General features: G+C 46.8%; 1 protein-coding gene across 4 annotated transcripts in view; it reads left to right on the top strand.

Moving 5' to 3' along the window:
* KDM4B (lysine demethylase 4B) overlaps nucleotides 1-11570 on the top strand; it is a 93267-nt gene extending 81697 nt beyond the window's left edge. For 2 of the 4 annotated variants that reach the window (XM_039382840.1, XM_039382839.1), the window contains 5 exons: nucleotides 3638-3823; nucleotides 4975-5139; nucleotides 5857-5976; nucleotides 8918-9010; nucleotides 10263-10802. In XM_039382840.1, the coding sequence (XP_039238774.1) occupies nucleotides 3638-3823; nucleotides 4975-5139; nucleotides 5857-5976; nucleotides 8918-9010; nucleotides 10263-10604 (906 nt within the window). In that variant the 3' untranslated portion in view covers nucleotides 10605-10802. Of the gene's footprint in view, nucleotides 1-3637; nucleotides 3824-4974; nucleotides 5140-5856; nucleotides 5977-8917; nucleotides 9011-10262; nucleotides 10803-10856 lie in introns of those variants that run through there. The other 2 variants (XM_039382841.1, XM_039382844.1) reach the window with 2 other exon arrangements.
* The last annotated feature ends 5179 nt before the right edge of the window (nucleotides 11571-16749 follow it).

Here is a 16749-nt window from a genome sequence, read left to right as displayed (position 1 = left end):
CCCTCTGTTCCTCCTTGTATGTGGAATTCATATTTTGTGATAAATAACTTCCAGAGCTGTATGTTCAGATTCTTGGACGTCAAATATTCCTCAGTATTTTATTTCTAAGGGCTGTTCATCCTAACAAGGAAAGTGCACATTTGGCTGGGGGGTGACATTAATTTTGCCCTGGTTTGCCTTGTCCCAGCCTCAGATAAGGTAAAGAAGCTGCCCCATCCCTGGGAGTGTCCAAGGCCAGGTTGGAGCAACCTGGGTTAGTGGAAGGTGTCCCTGCTCGTGGCAGGGAGTGGGATGAGATGATCCTTAAGGTCCCTTCCAACCCAAACCAGTCTGGATTTGATGATCAGTGACAGATTCCCCAGAGTGGAAATGCTGAAAACTAAGAATGATGTTCCCAGTAGTTCCCTGGAAACGTTATGAAAGCATCCAACTTAAACTTCTTTCGGTTGGGATTCCCAAGATCTGCTTTTCTGTATTTTTGAGGGGCTGGAAAAAAAGAATTGATGCTGTTTTAGGGAGTGAGGAAGTGTATCTTGTTCCTACCACACCTCATGCTCACTGCCAACTCTCAATGCCATCAGGCTCAGGATTTTTAGCTTTGAAAAAAATGTAATTTCTTTTTAAAATAGCCACACATCTTACATTGATTTACCTAATAACTGGATCTCCTTTGCAGAAAATGAGTGTAAAAATGACTGAAAGATTTCAGACCTTCCCCCCCCCCCGTAATTCTGCTGTTTAGTACAATGTTTTTATTTTCTTTTGTTTGCAAAACTGCCTGAATTACCTCCAATGGCTCATCTGCCATGGATGCCAATAAAATATTTATGGTTGATGGGCTTCTTGCATCTAAAATAAACACACAATATTTTTGTTCCCATTCTATAAAATTATATCCTATTAGATCTAATCGATAGAATGTTCCATTAAATATAATAAGGGCAAATTACTCCCCAGTTATTGTGTTCTGTTCTTTCAAAAAAAAAAAAAAAGGAAACATCATTTTCCAGCAGCACATCTGTGACGATCCAGCTGATTCAGGAGCTGATGTGGGCACATTCCTGTGTCTGAGCAGGGGGAGGGGGGAGTTGTAGCAATTCTCTGGTGGCACTGAGGGGTCTTTGCCTGCTTTGCCCTCCCATTCTCTGAACCCTCCAGTGAACAGAGTCTTAAACTGGGCTTAAATCACTGCCCAGTGTGGCTCTGGAGGGCTGAGGGACTGGGAGGTGCTGTCATGGCCAAGGGAATGATGAGGTTTTCTCCCTGAGATTTTTTCCCCCCCAAGTTTTTCCCTCATGAGTTTTTTCCCCCCCACCAAGTTTTTCTCCCTGAGTTTTTTCCCCCCAAGTTTTTCCCTCATGAGTTTTTCCCCTCCACCAAGTTTTTCTCCCTGAGTTTCCCCCTCATGAGTTTCCCCCCCCAAGTTTTTCCCTCATGAATTTTCCCCCCCCACCAAGTTTTTCTCCCTGAGTTTTTCCCCCCCACCAAGTTTTTCTCCCTGACTTTTTTTCCCCCCATGAGTTTTCCCCCCGAGTTTTTCCCTCATGAGTTTTCCCCCCCCACACCAAGTTTTTCTCCCCAGACTTTTTCACCCCGACTTATTCCCCCATGTTTTTTCTCCCTGATTTTTCCCCATGAGTTTTTCCTTTGAGTTTTCCTCCATGAATTTTCCCCTCTTGAGTTTTTCCCCCCTGAATTCCCCCCCCCCCTGAATTTTTCACCTCAGACTTTTTTCCCCCCAGACTTTTTCTCCCACAACTTATTTCTTGAAGTTATTTCCTCTGTGAGTTTTTCCCCCTGAATTTTCCCCTGAGTTTCCCCCCAGATTTTTCTGCCCCAAGTTTTTCCCCCCCAAGTTTTTTCCCCTTGAGTTTTCCCCACTAGTTTTTCCTCTGAGTTTTTCCTGTGAGTTTTTCCCCCCTGAATTTTTCCACCCTGAATTTTTCACCCCAGACTTTTTTCCCCTGGACTTTTTCTCCCACAACTTATTTTTCCAAGTTTTTTTCCCCCCGTGAGTCTTTTCCCCCTGAGTTTTCCCCCGAGTTTTCCCCCCAGTTTCCCCCCCAGGTTTTTCCCCCCCAAAGTTTTCCCCCCCCCAAGTTTTTTCCCCCTGACTTTCCCCCCACCTTAGTCCCTCTGTTTCCCCCCACTGTGAGTTTTCCCTGCAACTTTTTCCTCCCGGACTTTTCCCCCCTGACTTATTCCCACAACTTCCCCCCCCCCCCAAATTTCCCCCAGGATTTTGGCTTCCAAGTGCTTCTAGGGAGGTGTCTATAGACAATTCTGTCAGTGTGGAACCAACCTCTTGACACCAAACACCATTTTTGCCCGTGGCTCCCGTGCCCTGGACACATCCCGCAGACTTCCCACCATGCCAGTGATGCCTTAAGATTCTTCTAGTTTTTTGGTTTTTCTAATTTTTATAAGCTTTTTAAGTAATTAAAGAGTAAAAGTAGATTTTAGAAGCAGCAGCCCTTATTCCTTTACCCTTTAGCACAGTAGTTTACACATCCCTCAACCCCTACATACCCCATTCCATGCTCCCATATCAGTATCCCCTGAATTCCAGTAGAAAATGTTTAGTCTCTCTTTAACAGTAGGCCTGTTGTTTAAGAACACTTGTGCCTTGGCCTGAACCACAAAAGTACAGTCAAAAACCAGGTGACCGGGTACCCTTTGGGCTCTGAAGAAGATGAAGATGATGAAGAAAAGCCCCCAGCCCTAATTCTGAGGGGGTGGGATGGGGGAGGATCAGGGTGGGAGAACTTTGGATTGGACAAGCAATCATCATCATCATCATGGCCGGGCTTCTTGAGCGAAGATTTGGGAAGGGCTCTTCCCACGTTTGTTACAAACACACTGGTGGCTAAAAAGGCCAATACGAGACAGGCACATCTGGCTGCAAAAGGCACAGCAGAAAGACTCCTTAGGTGGGAAATTCTGCAGGACACGATTCTTTCTGTGTTGTCTTTTCTCCTCAAGGGTGACCCTGCTGCCTTCTCAAAGGCATCAGCAGCGTTAGAGATGGGGTGTCTCCAGACCTCCTGGTTGGAGGCCAGAGTAGACCAGTGATGATGATCAGTGTGGCCAAGGCTGAGATGTTGTTTCAGGGAGTCCTTGTATCTTCTCTTCGGGGCTCCTCTCTTGCAGCAGCCGGTGGCAAGTTCACCATAGAGCAGGATCTCAGGGAGGCAGTGGTTGGTCCATCCTGGAGACGTGCCCTGCCCAGCACAGCTGTGTTCTCAGCAACATGACCTCAATGCTTGTGACTGCTGCCTGTTCTAGGACAGATGGATTGGTCACATAACCTGACCAGTGGATGTTTAGGATTGTGCAGAGACAGCGTTGATGGAGCGCTCTGGGAGCCGCAGGTGGTGGCTGTAGATGACCCGTGATTCAGATCCATATAAGAGTAGACAGCACTGTGGCTCTGTATTATAAATTGTAACACCTGTACCTGGCCAGCGTGAGCATCTTGCAATCTTATGCCTGGGCACAAATTAAACCCTTTTCTTATCTCATCTCCAATTAAATTGCTTTGGAGTTTTTTTTCTTCGGCTCCAGCAGGCAACACCAGACACCGATGCCGTGGATCTATTGCCTGCCTGCATAACCCCAACCTCTTTTTTTTTTCCAGAAATGTGTCTACTGTCGGAAGAGGATGAAGAAGGTGTCGGGTGCCTGCATCCAGTGCTCCTACGAGCACTGCTCCACCTCCTTCCACGTCACGTGCGCGCACGCGGCCGGAGTGCCCATGGAGCCGGACGACTGGCCCTACGTGGTGTCCATCACCTGCTTCAAACACAAAGCAGCAAACCAGAATGTAAGGACCTGGCTTGGGCTTTTGGGGTTTTTGGGTTGTTTTGGGGGGTTTAGGTTGCAGAATCACAGAATCACAGAATGGGCTGAGCTGGAAGGGACCCACAAGGATCGTTGAGTCCAACTCCTGGTCCCGCACGGGACCATCGCCAAGAGTCACACCCTGTGCCCCCAGAGTGTCATCCCAACACTCCTGGAGCTCTGGCAGCCTTGGGGCTGTGCCCACTGCCCTGGGGAGCCTGGGCAGTGCCCAACCACCCTCTGGGGGAAGGACCTTTTCCTGAGACCCAACTTAACCCTGCCCTGACTCAACTCCAGGCCATTCCCTGGGTCCTGTCCCTGACTCCTCAGGGCCTGCCCCTCCTCTGCCCCTGCCCAGGAAGTTGTAACTGCAATGAGGTCTCCAAGATTGTTTTTGGATGGTGGTTCCATTTTGTTTTGTCAGGGATTTTTTTGGTAGGTTTTTGGGTTATTTTATTTTTTGTCAGTTTGTTTTGGGGTTTTTTGGGGTTTTTTTAGAATTGTTTCTCTGCACCTGTATTGGCTCAAGACTTATTACATTTTTCTGGCTAGTGCAGAAAGATTATCCAGAAAGGCAGTACTGGGAATGGCTTTAATCTCAAAGGTAGTAGGTTTAGATGGGATATTGGGAAGGAATTCCTCCCTGGGAGGGTGGGGAGGGGCTGGGATGGACTTCCCAGAGAAGCTGTGGCTGCTCCATCCCTGGAAGTGTCCAAGGCCGGGTTAGACAGGACTTGGAGCAACCTGGTCTAGTGGAAGGTGTCCCTGCCCATGGCAGGGGGTGGGACTGGATGGGCTTTAAGGTCCCTTCCAACCCAAACCCTTCCATGGTGATTGTGTGATCCGAGGGGCTGGAGGAACCCGCTGCCTCTCACTCCGTTACTGCTGAGGAACTGCTCTGCTGGAGAGGGACACAGTTATCCAGAGACAGCAAACCCCCATCAGATACAGCTTTCCTGAGATCTCCTCTTCTGATGTTGCTGAAGATTGGTGTCCCTGCCCGTGGCAGGGGGTTGGAACTCCACGAGCTTTAAGTTCCCTCTCGACCCAAACCGTTCCACGGTTCTGTGATATTTTTGACGCGGCTTTTCCAATTTGCGGGTTGCAGATGTTTCCCTTTTCCCTCTCCCACAGATCCCATTCCGAAGGGAGGTGGCCCTGGGGCAGACTGTGATCACAAAGAACAGGAATGGGCTCTACTACCGGTGCAGAGTGATCGGCACAACCACGCAGACCTTCTACGAGGTCAACTTTGACGACGGTTCCTACAGCGACAACGTTTACCCCGAAAGCATCATTGTAAGCAGCTCTGTGGAGGCTGGGACTTTATAGATGAGTGCCAAGTGTGATTTGTGCCTTCCTCTCGTGTGCTTTGGGCTGGAACAGCAAAGTAAATTTAAAAAAAAAAAATTAAAATTAAAAAAGTCGCTGCTCGCTTAGAAAATCTCATCCCGCTCTTCACTGCAGTTCTTGTTTCTGACATTATCTCATTTATTTTTTTTGGTTCCTTGACAAAGATGTGATTTTGCTGAATGCAGATGACTTCACAGAAAGTAGTGTTTGTTTTAAGCTTCGTCCTCTTTATTTTGTGGTTGAATAATCTTATTTTTCAACTGACAAGTGTGATTCATGGGGGAAGCAGATTGTCTGTGAGCTGCTTCTGCTTCAGAATAGGGAGTTCACTTAATAGAGGGAATGTCTAGAAGAGGCTTATTTGTCAACTCATGCATTCCCTTCCTGATTGTGCCACTGATTCACTGAGCTACCCTGCTTGGTTTTGAGATACAGCAGATCTGGTGTTTTGGGATTTGTAATGAGAAATGTCCCAGAACTGGGTGCTGTCATTCCCGGTCTCTCACGCTGGTTTTGTTCGAGATGCCCACAATTAATCCCAAGGGCAGAAACATCTTCCACCTAATTATAGTGCTGTGGAGCAGCTTCCTCGAGCAGTGATTTAAACACCTCTCTGGTTCCTGAGCTTTGATATCTCTCTGACCTGTTTCCCTCTGTCTTCAGAGCAGGGACTGCATCCAAATGGGACCCCCTCTGGAGGGGGAGCTGGTTCAGCTGCAGTGGACGGATGGGATCATCTATAAAGCCAAGTTTATTGCAGCCCAGATCAGTCAGATTTACCAGGTGAGTGTGGCAGAGGACCCCCATGGCCACGTGTCTGATGGTTCCTGGCACTGTGCAGCTCCCTGGTGTTGAACACTTGGTCAGGAAGGAGAATTTCCCTCCTGAAATTAATCCTGCTGGGAGGGTAAAGAGAAACAGGGTGTTGAACAGGGTCAGGGTGAAATGTTTTCTGTGGCAGAATGTGGATGTAGGGATAGACACACGTCTAGACTGGACCTGCTTTTAAAATGTAAACCAAATTTGCCTTTTTCCTTATAGATCAGGCCAAAAGTGCCCTACTTGAAGTGCTCTGATGGCTGGAGCTGAGCTCCTCATGTGTGGTTCCACATGAATCAGTGTCTACATAATTAGAATAACTTTCCTCAACACTTTAGGATCACTAATGTTGAAAAAGACTTTTAAGATCATCAAGTCCAACCATCAAAGCAGTACCAGCACTTTGAGGGGAGAGGGAGGAATATAAGGGGTCAGGAGAATGAGGAATAATCCTCTGCTTATGGGAAGGTGCTTTGTGGAGCAGCAGCAGCAGCAGCATTTGGAAATTCCTGCTGCTGTTGTGTGAGGAGTTGGAAACCTTCACTCCCACCTTCTCTGGTTTTAAGGTGAGTAAAACAGCACTGAGAGATTTTTTGGTCTCTGAGTTTGTTCCACATGCAGAATTTTGTTTAGGGGAGTTGTAATGGTCAGTAAAGGAAGCTTTAACCTGGTACATTGGGTCAGTGTTTCAGCACAGAAGGCTTTAAAAAATGCAGGGCATTCATTTGATCAAATAATTCTTAAATGGTACCAAAAGTTGAAAACTATACTTTGAAAAGTATACTTTGCAAAATACATGCTGGAAAAATATACTTTGAAGAACACATGCTGGAATTAGCGAATAATTGTGATTTTGAAGAGATTAATGCCTCTGGACAAAAGACAATGGAAGTCCTGTAGCTTGAATGTGTTTGAAACAGGATTCTGGTTTCTGTCCTTTCACAGAATCCCAGAATGGTTTGGGTTGGAAGGGACCTTAAAGCCCATCCAGTCCCACCCCCTGCCATGGGCAGGGACACCTTCCACCAGCCCAGGTTGCTCCAAGCCCTGTCCAACCTGGCCTTGGACACTTCCAGGGATCCAGGGACAGCCACAAATTCCCTGGGCAAGACTTTGCACAGAGTGTTTTGTGTCTGGAAGAGCCCAACAACCCCTGGGGGGCTCTCAGTGGCTGTAACTCCCTCAGAGATGTGATCTGAGGTGCCCCTGGTTATGAATAAGGACAATATAGAGCTCCATAAAGCTGTATGGTTTTCCTTGCTTTCCAGTTGAATCACAGCAAAGAAAATCCTCCTGGATTTCTCCTTTGGAATGGGCTGTTCCATGGATAGTGCCAGGTGACAGGAAAATATGCACGAGGAGCCTGTGGTTTTCCAATCCTGCAGTTACCTGTGAGCAGAGCTCTTCTCCATGGGGAGAACAGCTGGGACAGTTTCCCACACTGCTTCCCTCTGCACACACTGTGCAGCAGGATTCCATTTAAAACCACAAAACCAGTTTTGCTGTGAAAGAAGTGTGTTCCTGGGAAGACAGCAGGGATTAGCTTTGCATTTTAAACTTGGCTTATTTTGCAGTAGCTTCCCAGTTCCCATCTCCAGCCTGCTAAGATTAGATGTGTATATTTTTTAAAAATTGAGCCCAAATGACTGTCCTGGAACTTGGAACCTGTGGGTCCAACCCATGGGTTGCTCCACCAAGGGTCTTAACCCATAGCAGTGATTTGGAACTTAAATAATCAGGGTCCAACCACTCTGACAGGTAAAATGACCCTGTCCTCAGTTCCAAATCCTGCCTTTCTCCTACAAGTTGAGCTCATGACATGGAAGAGGCAGACAGGGATCTGCTGGTGCCTTGGCTCTTACACCTTCTAATTCCTGTTCCCTTCTGACTCTGTTCCATAGTGGGGCTCTGCAAAACCAGGGACTAAGTGGGATATAACATAGGGAATAATAAGTGGAAATAAATGGGAATAAATGAAGTAGCATCTTAAACCCTCCCCAGAAGGGCTCACCTTCCAAGGCCTGAGCTTCCTCCTGCACAATTATCCCAGCTCCTGGATGCTGCTCCATGATGGGAATGCTGGGCCTGGGTAAGGAATGAGCTGCTGGAGCTGGACAGAGCAGGAGGAGGATTTGGGAGCACAGATGCTTTATTCCCTCTGAATTTGTCCAGGCTGAACCTGACACCCCTATTAAACTCTGATCTGTGTCCTTCTGCTTTATCCAGAAAACTGAATTAAAGCCTCGAGCAAAGGAAATAAGAATCTCTTTAAAAACTTTTAATAGTTTTAACATTTTGCCGTGCACGTTCCCATGAATAAACGTTCCTGGAACATCTGATGCATAATTCATGATATAATCAGTGCTTAGCAAAAAGGGTTGATGGGGAGGAGTTTTTTGTACCTGGCTGACTGTTTCTGCTGGTTGAAATACAAATGTGCTTTAGTAGCTGGAATTGTTTCCTTGTGACCTGTGAAAATGCTTTGTTTAAGATGAAAGAAGTTCTTATTACCATATTGGCCTGAATACAGGGCTGCTTTTATTAGGAGTGAAAAGCTGCTGGGTTTTTTTTTTTGAGGATTTGAATAAAAAATCAGGAGGAATATGTAATGGGAGGGGGGAACAGAGGTGCTGGGCCAGCTGGGGGTGCAGATATTTTGGGATCCATGGGAGCCCTTGGGCTGGATAAGACAGAGGTGCCTGAACAGCACTGAAAACAGCACTTTCTGGGTTCAGCATCCTTGGCAGAGCTTAGGAATGCTCACTCCAGAGCAGTCCTGCAGTGCTAAGGACGAGATCATCCATGGGATCTGGCCCCTGATGCTTCCTTGGTGTTCCCTGGAGGGACAGGCTGGGAATGGACCATTCAAGGGCTAGTTGTGATTTCATCTTCTGCCTCTCTGCAGGTCGAGTTTGAAGATGGTTCTCAGCTAATGGTGAAGCGTGGAGATATTTATACCTTGGAGGAAGAGCTTCCCAAGAGAGTGAAGTCTCGCCTGGTGGGTACCAAAATAGCAACACTAAACCAGCTGTACTTGCACAACTCCCTTCACATCATCTTCTGGTGCTTTTTAGACATTAAGTGAATGCAGCCTCCAGTTTCTGTGGCTGTAAAACCACTTGTCATTCCCCCAGATGCATAAAGTAGAAGGAATCCTTGCTGGGAATGCTTGAGAAGCACAGAAACGATTTTCCCTTGCACGTGTTGGGATCGGATTTTTATTTCCTCTGGTTAAAAGATTATGTTCAGATCATTTTACACCAGATGAGTTTAGTTATATTGGAGTCATTTTGTCCAAATGAGAGGTGGATTTGGCTACAGCTCAGTTCTTTCTGGAGGACTGATTATCAACCTGGGACCAAACCCCCTTTTCTCACCGAATGGGAGATTTAGAACGTAGCTCTTACCTATAAATCTCTTAATCTACAAGATCAGGCTGTCTTTGAGTGCATACAGTGGAATTACTGGGCCTAGAAGAGATGAGGGATTTATTTCATAGCTTTTTTTGGTTCCAGACTTGCTGGGTGTTTTCAAACCCGGTGCTTTAACCTTTAAAGCCATTTCATTAAAACAAATGATGAGACTGGAGGATGTACAGTTTTCTCCTTCGTGCCTGGCAGGCACTGCAGGACAGGGACAGGTCCAGAGCCAACCTGTGACAAGGTTCTGGGCTCCTTTTTGTCTCTTTTAAGAGACAAAAGGAGGATGATTCAACCTCCTCTTAAGAATAACAGTCAGCCCAGTTAAACCAGTCAGAAACAGCCCAGGGACAGGCAGTTCTGGGGAGGGACCGAGCACAAGTTAGAGGAAATTTTTGTTCCCTTTTCCATGAAATCTTCAGGGGTTTTAGCCTAAAAATCCCACGTGTAAAATGCTTTCTGTGATACAGCCCCAATGGCTTCTCCCTCTCGTTTGAGGTTGTTTGTCTCTGTGAGACCTCGTGGCCTAAATTTTAGAGGTTAATAATAATTTACCTCGTTACCCTTGAAGGATTTCTGGTGGCAAAGAAGCACCACAGCAGTAATTTCTGAGGCATGCACAATATTCCAGTCTATTTAAGCTTGTTTAATAATAAAGACAACATATTGGAGCCCTGAAATCCAGGATTTTGGAAAGAAGCACATTCTGTGCAGTGGAGACTTTATAACAGTTCCAGAGGAAGGAATGCAAGCTGGAAAGGGAATAAAGGGAATAGAAAGCTTCAAGTCTGGTTGAAAGCTAAAGCTTTTCTCCTGTATTTCTGCTGCCAGAGCTTCAGCCTGTTTGTTCTCTGTGGAGGGGATGCTGTAGAGCAGGAGGACAAAGGGACAAAGCTATGGGAGATAATTTCTACCAAGGAATCCCAGAATCCCAGAAAGGAAAAGGTTGGAAGGGACCACAGTGGTGCCACCTGGTCCCACCTGATCTCATTTGAGTGGAAGCAAATGAAATGCACCTCAGTGGAGTGTGAGAGCAGGAAGAGCAGAAGGAATTGTTTGTGCAGTGATCCCCAAATGCTTCCTGTGGGTCTTTTTTTTAAAAGGCAATTAGGGAAGCCCCAATTTCTTTTGTGTCTGCTACTGGGAGAAGAGGCAGAGGAGGAACAGGCATAAAGAGAGGATTGGCAAGGAAGTGAAAAGATATTCTGAAGCAGAAAAAAAAAGGCAGCTTGAGGGTTTCTCCTTCCAGTTTGGTTCCAGAATTTCGAATCCCAGCCGGGTGCTTTGCATGCTTTGAAGTTCATGTTCTCCAGGAATGCCCTGAACCAGGTTGTTCCCTGCTGGCCTGTTCCACAGGTGTGCTCCATGATTCCCTCCCTGTTTTCCTGCCGTGCCTCTAATGGTTGTGTTTCGTGTCCCCTGCAGTCCCTCAGCACTGGGGCCCCTCAGGAAGATGTATTTTCGGGAGACGAAGTGAGACCGGCCAAGCGTCCCCGGCTGGGGAATTCCCGAAATCCTGAAGAATATGGACAGAACCCAGATTACTTGGCCTTTATGGAGAGCCTGTTGCAGACACAGTACCAGCCTGGGACTCAGAGCAACATGTTTTAACCAGGATTAATTAAAAAAAAAAAAAAAAATCTTAAATTAACCCTTTTTTGAGATCGTGGAAAAAAAAAAAAAATAAATGGGAAACTGTGGAATGGAAGACCAGCCCTGTGCAATAGTTTGCTGTGAATTTCTTTCATCTCCTCTTGGTTTGGACTGCAGGAAAACCCTGTCTGGCTCCACGCTACCTCGACCTTGCCAGGTGTTGCTGACCAAGAGAGTGGGGAGCTTGGAAAAAAAAAAACAAACCTTCAGACAGCATTTCCCACGGAGACTTTGGAAGAGTTTCTACAGATGGAGTTTTGTGACTGGTTCTTTTTTTTTTTTTTTTTTTTTTAATGAGGCTTGGAAAGGGTTAAAATTTCACACACACACACACACACAAAAAAAAAAGACTTTTTCAAACCTGTCAAACTTTTGTCTTTCAAGGTGCTATTACATTGACTACTGAAGCAGCCTTTGGAATCGTGTTTTCTGTACATAGACGTCACCTTTGTGAAGTTTTCTATGAATGAGCATTATTAAAAAAAAAAAAAAAAAAAAAAAAAAAAAAAAAAAAAAAAGAAAAACCGTGAGCAAAAACAGGAAAACAAAAAGTTTCCACAAAGCATTTTTCTAGATGATGGCTTTAAAAAAACAGAAAAGAAATGAAATCCTCTCTACTCCCCCCTCCTCCTCCTCCCCTCCAAATGAATCGTGACTGATGTTACACTGGGGAGAGGGAGCTCGAGAACAGATGTCCTGGAACGTTCTGGGTTCTTTTTTTTTGTTTTCTTTTTGTAAAGAAACACTATCTTCTTTGTAAGCTGGGGAAGATGGGGAAAGAAATGTTTCACAGCTGGGATGTTTCTTACCTTGAGCACTCTCAAAGCCCTGGCACAGACGTGGCCATCGCTGCCAGGAGGGCACTTAGGGCAGAAATGGCCGGGTTTGGGTCGCTCTTGTCACCTTCCTTCCCCCATCTTTGCCATCACAGTTGCTTTCTAGATGGAGATCAGCATGGCTTTCAGTTCCAAGATGCCACTCTGTTTTTGGCAAGTGTTCTGTTGCTGCTTGTGTTAGTTCCTTCCGAGCCATCCCCTTCCTGCTGCAGCCGAGAGCTCCGAGGGCTGCTCCGGCCCTCTGGTAGGCACTTCTCCCTTAGGAACCTTCTCCTTTTCTTTGTCTCCTTATTTTTATTTTTTAATTATTATTATTATTATTGTTTTTTGGGTTTTTTTTTTGAGTTGTGCTCCTTACAGTGTGAGAATCATTCCGTGACAGAAGCCTGGGAGGCGTTTGTATGTTTTTTCTTTGATCCTATTAAAGAAGAAATTCCCCAACCGCCTTTGATTGTCGTGACATCCTTTCCTTAAGTAAAGACTGAGCCTTTTGAGTTACTCCCAGGGAAGAGGAATGCGAGCCCTGCATTCGACTGGACTCAATTCCCTGAGGATTGAAGGAGCATTAAAGGCAAAACCAAACCCTAAAGTATTGAGTGGGCAGCTCCCACCTGGACGCTTGGGAATCACCTCCGGTCGAAGAGCTGTCGTGGAGCAGCGTTTTGGGAAAGAGCCTGATCCAAACTGAAGTCACTGGAAAGTCTTCCACGTTCTTTGGAGGACCTCAATCAAGTCAGAGGGAGAGAACAAGGCAGTGCTAGGACAGAGCTGGAGAGGGGTGGGGTGGAGGTGGGCGAGGGCAGCCGGACCCTCCCCTCCTGCCCCGGAACGCTGCACTGCAATCTTTTCCACTTAATTCCCTGAAATTACTGGATGGAGAGAGAGAGAGAGACAATATTCTTGGGGTTTCATTATTATTTTTTTAAGCCCCTTTGCAAGGTGGCCGTTGTTCTGGGGAGAGAGGCTTTTTAAGCAACGCTCTGGCTGGATCTTGAAGGGAATAAGTGGGAAGGATTTGTGGGCTGGCAGATGGTAGATTAGCATCTTAAGAGACTCCGTGGGTATTAAACTGTCCTAGTGAAAGAGTGGAGATAGAATAAAGCAATTTCATTTTTTTTTTCTCTTTTTCTGTTTTTCGTTTTTTTTTTTTTTTTTTTTTTTTTTTTTTTTTTTTTTTTTTTTTTTTAAACTTTGGTTTTGTTCTCCCCTGAGAATTGGAGTTCCCCGCCCTCCCTTCCTGCCTCTGCTACGGGTTATTTTCTGTGTTGCGTGGCTGCGCGTGCGTGTTCGTAAGACCTTGGAAAAACAGGGTTGTGTTTTGGTTTTTTTGGGGGGGGGGGGGTTTTGTTTGTTTGTTTTGTTTTTTTTTTTAATTTCTGAATTTTTGACGTTTTCAGTAGATGTCTCCACCAATAAAACCAAACTGAGACTAATAAAAGTTTCAAAAAATTGGCAAGGTTCTTCCAAGCCTCGGTTGTTCCTCCTCCAGAGCTGTCTCCTGTCGGTTAAAATATGATTTAATAGAAAACTTGCTTGTATAAAAGACTAAAGAATGTTGCCAGGCTACGAGAGAAATATTTAAAACAATTGAAAGAGAAATTTAACCAGCAGAGGATTTTTTTTTTTTGGAGGTGGGAGGGGAAGGGTGGGATGGGATGAGTGGTTGTTGGGGAATTTCCTCTGCATGTTGAAATCCTGACTGCAATAGCACCATTCCTGTATCCATGAGTACTACCTTTTTAAAATACTATTTATACTGTAAAAACAAAAATGTGTTTCCTCCCCCCCCCATATTCAGATGCTGAGTTATGTTGAAACATGACCCTGGAACTGTCAAATGCCTTTCCTGGGTACAAGGGGTTTTCCCTCTTCTTTTTTTTTTTTTTTTTGTTGATTTTTAAATCCCTCTTTTTGGATTAGGAATGACTTGTGCAGATTTGGGGTAATGACCATATTGATGCCCCTTGGGCATCAGACTCTTGAAAAGGAAATAGGAAATGCACATTCCTACCCCTTCCTCCAGTGAAATATATTTGTAAGTGTCTGATTATGTGCTATAAAAATAATGATTTTTTTTTTTCTTTCTCCCCCTAGATTAAGGCTGTGATGTATTTTTTGCCTATTTTTTTCTTTGCCTCTAGGTTCAAAATGAATTAAAGGCTGTTGAGCATTTCAGAATAACACTTTTTGGGGGGTTGAAGTCTCTTCATTTCTAACTTTAAAAAGTCTCTTGTACAGCAGGAGGAGGTGGCTGATAAAACTGAGCCAAGAGAAGCTGAGACTGAGGAAGAAGAAGGTCTTTTCCTTCCTCTCTGGGGTCTGTGCAGGAGCAGAGGTCTGTCAGTGCACCCCTTCCCAACATTAAGAAAAGTGCTTGCAATGCACTTTTGTCCAAGGCCCAGGATTTGCTCCACCTGGCTCATTGAGAACTGTGCCTGCTAAAGAGCCAGAGGTGGTTCCAAAATCCTTCATCCTTAAATCACCAGTTTGCAACTTCCCTTTTTGGGATCTGCTTCCTACCCTTTCCAAGCCTTTGGAGGATGTTGAACCTCCTAAACCAGCATCTTCCCCAACCTTCATTTGAACATCTTCATTTCCCATCCTGAGCCCTGATACTTTTTGACAAATTCCTCTCCAGCTATTGCAGGATGAGGCTGATGTTGCAGGTTATGTGAGATAAATCTCCAGCTTCCAGTCTTTTGCAGATTAGTAGTTTTCCTTGAGATGATCTGAGGAATGGTCCTGGTGGGAAGAAGCTGCTGATGGGAACTCCGTTGGAATTCACACCCACACAAAGCTTACCTTGGGGTTTAAGGTCTGCTCCATTGCTGTACTGAGAACTGATATCATTTTAAAGGTGTCTTAAGAAGCAGCACAAGCTTCCCAGGAACTGCCTGGCTCCGGGATCAAAAGGCAGGAATCACCCTGGCAGGGTGGAAGAGGCGTTTCCACCCAACCCCCGGAGTCACCGTGGCTTTGTGTCCAGCTGAGATTGCTGTGCTGAAATCTGGATGAGGTGGGGTTAGAGGAGATCCTGCTGGGCCCAGGGAGTCCTCAGGGAGATGATGGGAATGCTGTGAGTGCTGGAATGTTCAGCTTGGTTTCCTGTGCTTCCCTCTGGCTGAGCGCTGGTCGGGGCTGGATGGGGGAGTGTGGATGTGCCCAGGGGGCCAAGAAGGCCAATGGATCCTGGCCTGGCTCAGGAACAGGGTGGCCAAGAGGGCCAAGGAAGTGATTCTTGCCCTGGACTCAGCACTGGTGAGGCCACCCCTGGAGTGCTGTGTCCAGTTCTGGGCCCTCAGCTCAGGAAGGACATTGAGGTCCTGGAGCAGGTCCAGAGGAGAGCAACGAGGCTGGGGAAGGGACTGGAGCACAAGTGCTGTGAGGAGAGGCTGAGGGAGCTGGGGCTGTTCAGCCTGGAGAAGAGGAGGCTCAGGGGAGACCTCCTCACTCTCTGCAACTCCCTGACAGGAGGGGGGAGCCGGGGGGGGTTGGTCTCTTTTCCCAGGCAACCATCAGCAAGACAAGAGGGCTGGGTCTGAAGCTGTGCCAGGGGAGGTTCAGGTTGGATATCAGGGAGAATTTCTTTGCAGAGAGGATGCTCAGCCATTGGAATGGGCTGCCCAGGGAAGGGGTGGATTCTCCATCCCTGGAGGTTTTTAAGCTGAGACTGGATGTGGCACCAGTGCCATGGGCTGGGAACCACAGCGGGGTTGGATCAAGGGTTGGACTTGAATCTCAGAGGTCCCTTCCAACCCAGCTGATTCTGTGATTCTGTGACTCATTCCCCTCCTTCTCCAACCTCTCTTATCCCTGGAGAAGGTTATTTGTGGATCTCTCTCAACCTGCACAGCTGAGCTGCTTCTCCTACTAAAGCACGTTTTGGTTTCTTCCTTTGGCTTTTCCATGCTCTCTGTGCCATCTCCACCCACTGGAGATCCTGCAGCCCTGGACAGGTGTCCATGACTGGTCCCACTGCCTGGTGCCTGTGCCCCTGCTCTGCAGGGCGCTGTGCTCAGCACCAGTGCCCAACCTGGGTGCCCAGGTAGGGAGGAGGCAGCTGCCCGTGGTGCTTTCCCCGGCTCCGAGGGCTGCGCTTTCCCTGGGGAGCACCAGGGCCCTGGCACACGAGCAGATGTTCTGAAACCTGTGGAACAGAAGCTGATGAAACTCCCTGGGTCACTGTCACCAACTGTCACACACTCCATAAAATCATTAGTGCTAATTGCTGGCAGCAGTGGGAAGATGGGGATCAACAGCTTGTTCCTCCTCCGAGGGCAGCGGAGACTTTCGCCGTGTGCCTGGAGAGTGGGACAGGGGATGGAGGTTCATTGACTAAAGATCCTTAGCTTGGCAAGGAAAAATGGAAGAGACAATTCCTTTTTTTAATTTGTGAAGGGCAGGATCATACAGAAAACTAAACCCAGCAGTGTTGGTTGGGTGAGGCTGTTCAGTGGTGGGGCTGAGTGGACAACCCCAGCTTCCCTGAAGCCCCGAGGTGTCCACCCCTTTGTCCTCTGCTGGGTCCTGCTTCTCTCACTTTGGTCCCGTGGAACCAACAGTTTGGTTCCCATCTTGGTTTCCTATGGAAGCAACTCCTCTTGCCAATGCATTTGTGTAAATCTCCGGGGTGCAGACCCGTGTCCGCACGTGGGATTTTGTGGCTTTCCCACCCTCAGCCTCTCCTGGTTCCCAGCATCACTGTTTGCACAGGGAAGGACATCTTGGGCTCTCAGGTGCTCACTCCTTCCCTTTTTGCTTGGCTTCTGTGACTGTTCAGCTCAGGGAAAGAGCAGCTGATGGAATAACCTTGTCACGTGCTGCAGACA

This window comes from Pipra filicauda, unplaced genomic scaffold (genome assembly GCF_003945595.2).
Source record: "Pipra filicauda isolate LSUMZ 115617 unplaced genomic scaffold, ASM394559v2 scaffold285_size1263560_pilon, whole genome shotgun sequence".
NCBI lineage: Eukaryota > Metazoa > Chordata > Aves > Passeriformes > Pipridae > Pipra > Pipra filicauda.
Note: the sequence above shows the minus strand (reverse complement) of the source record. Positions and strands in the feature narration are given on the sequence as shown.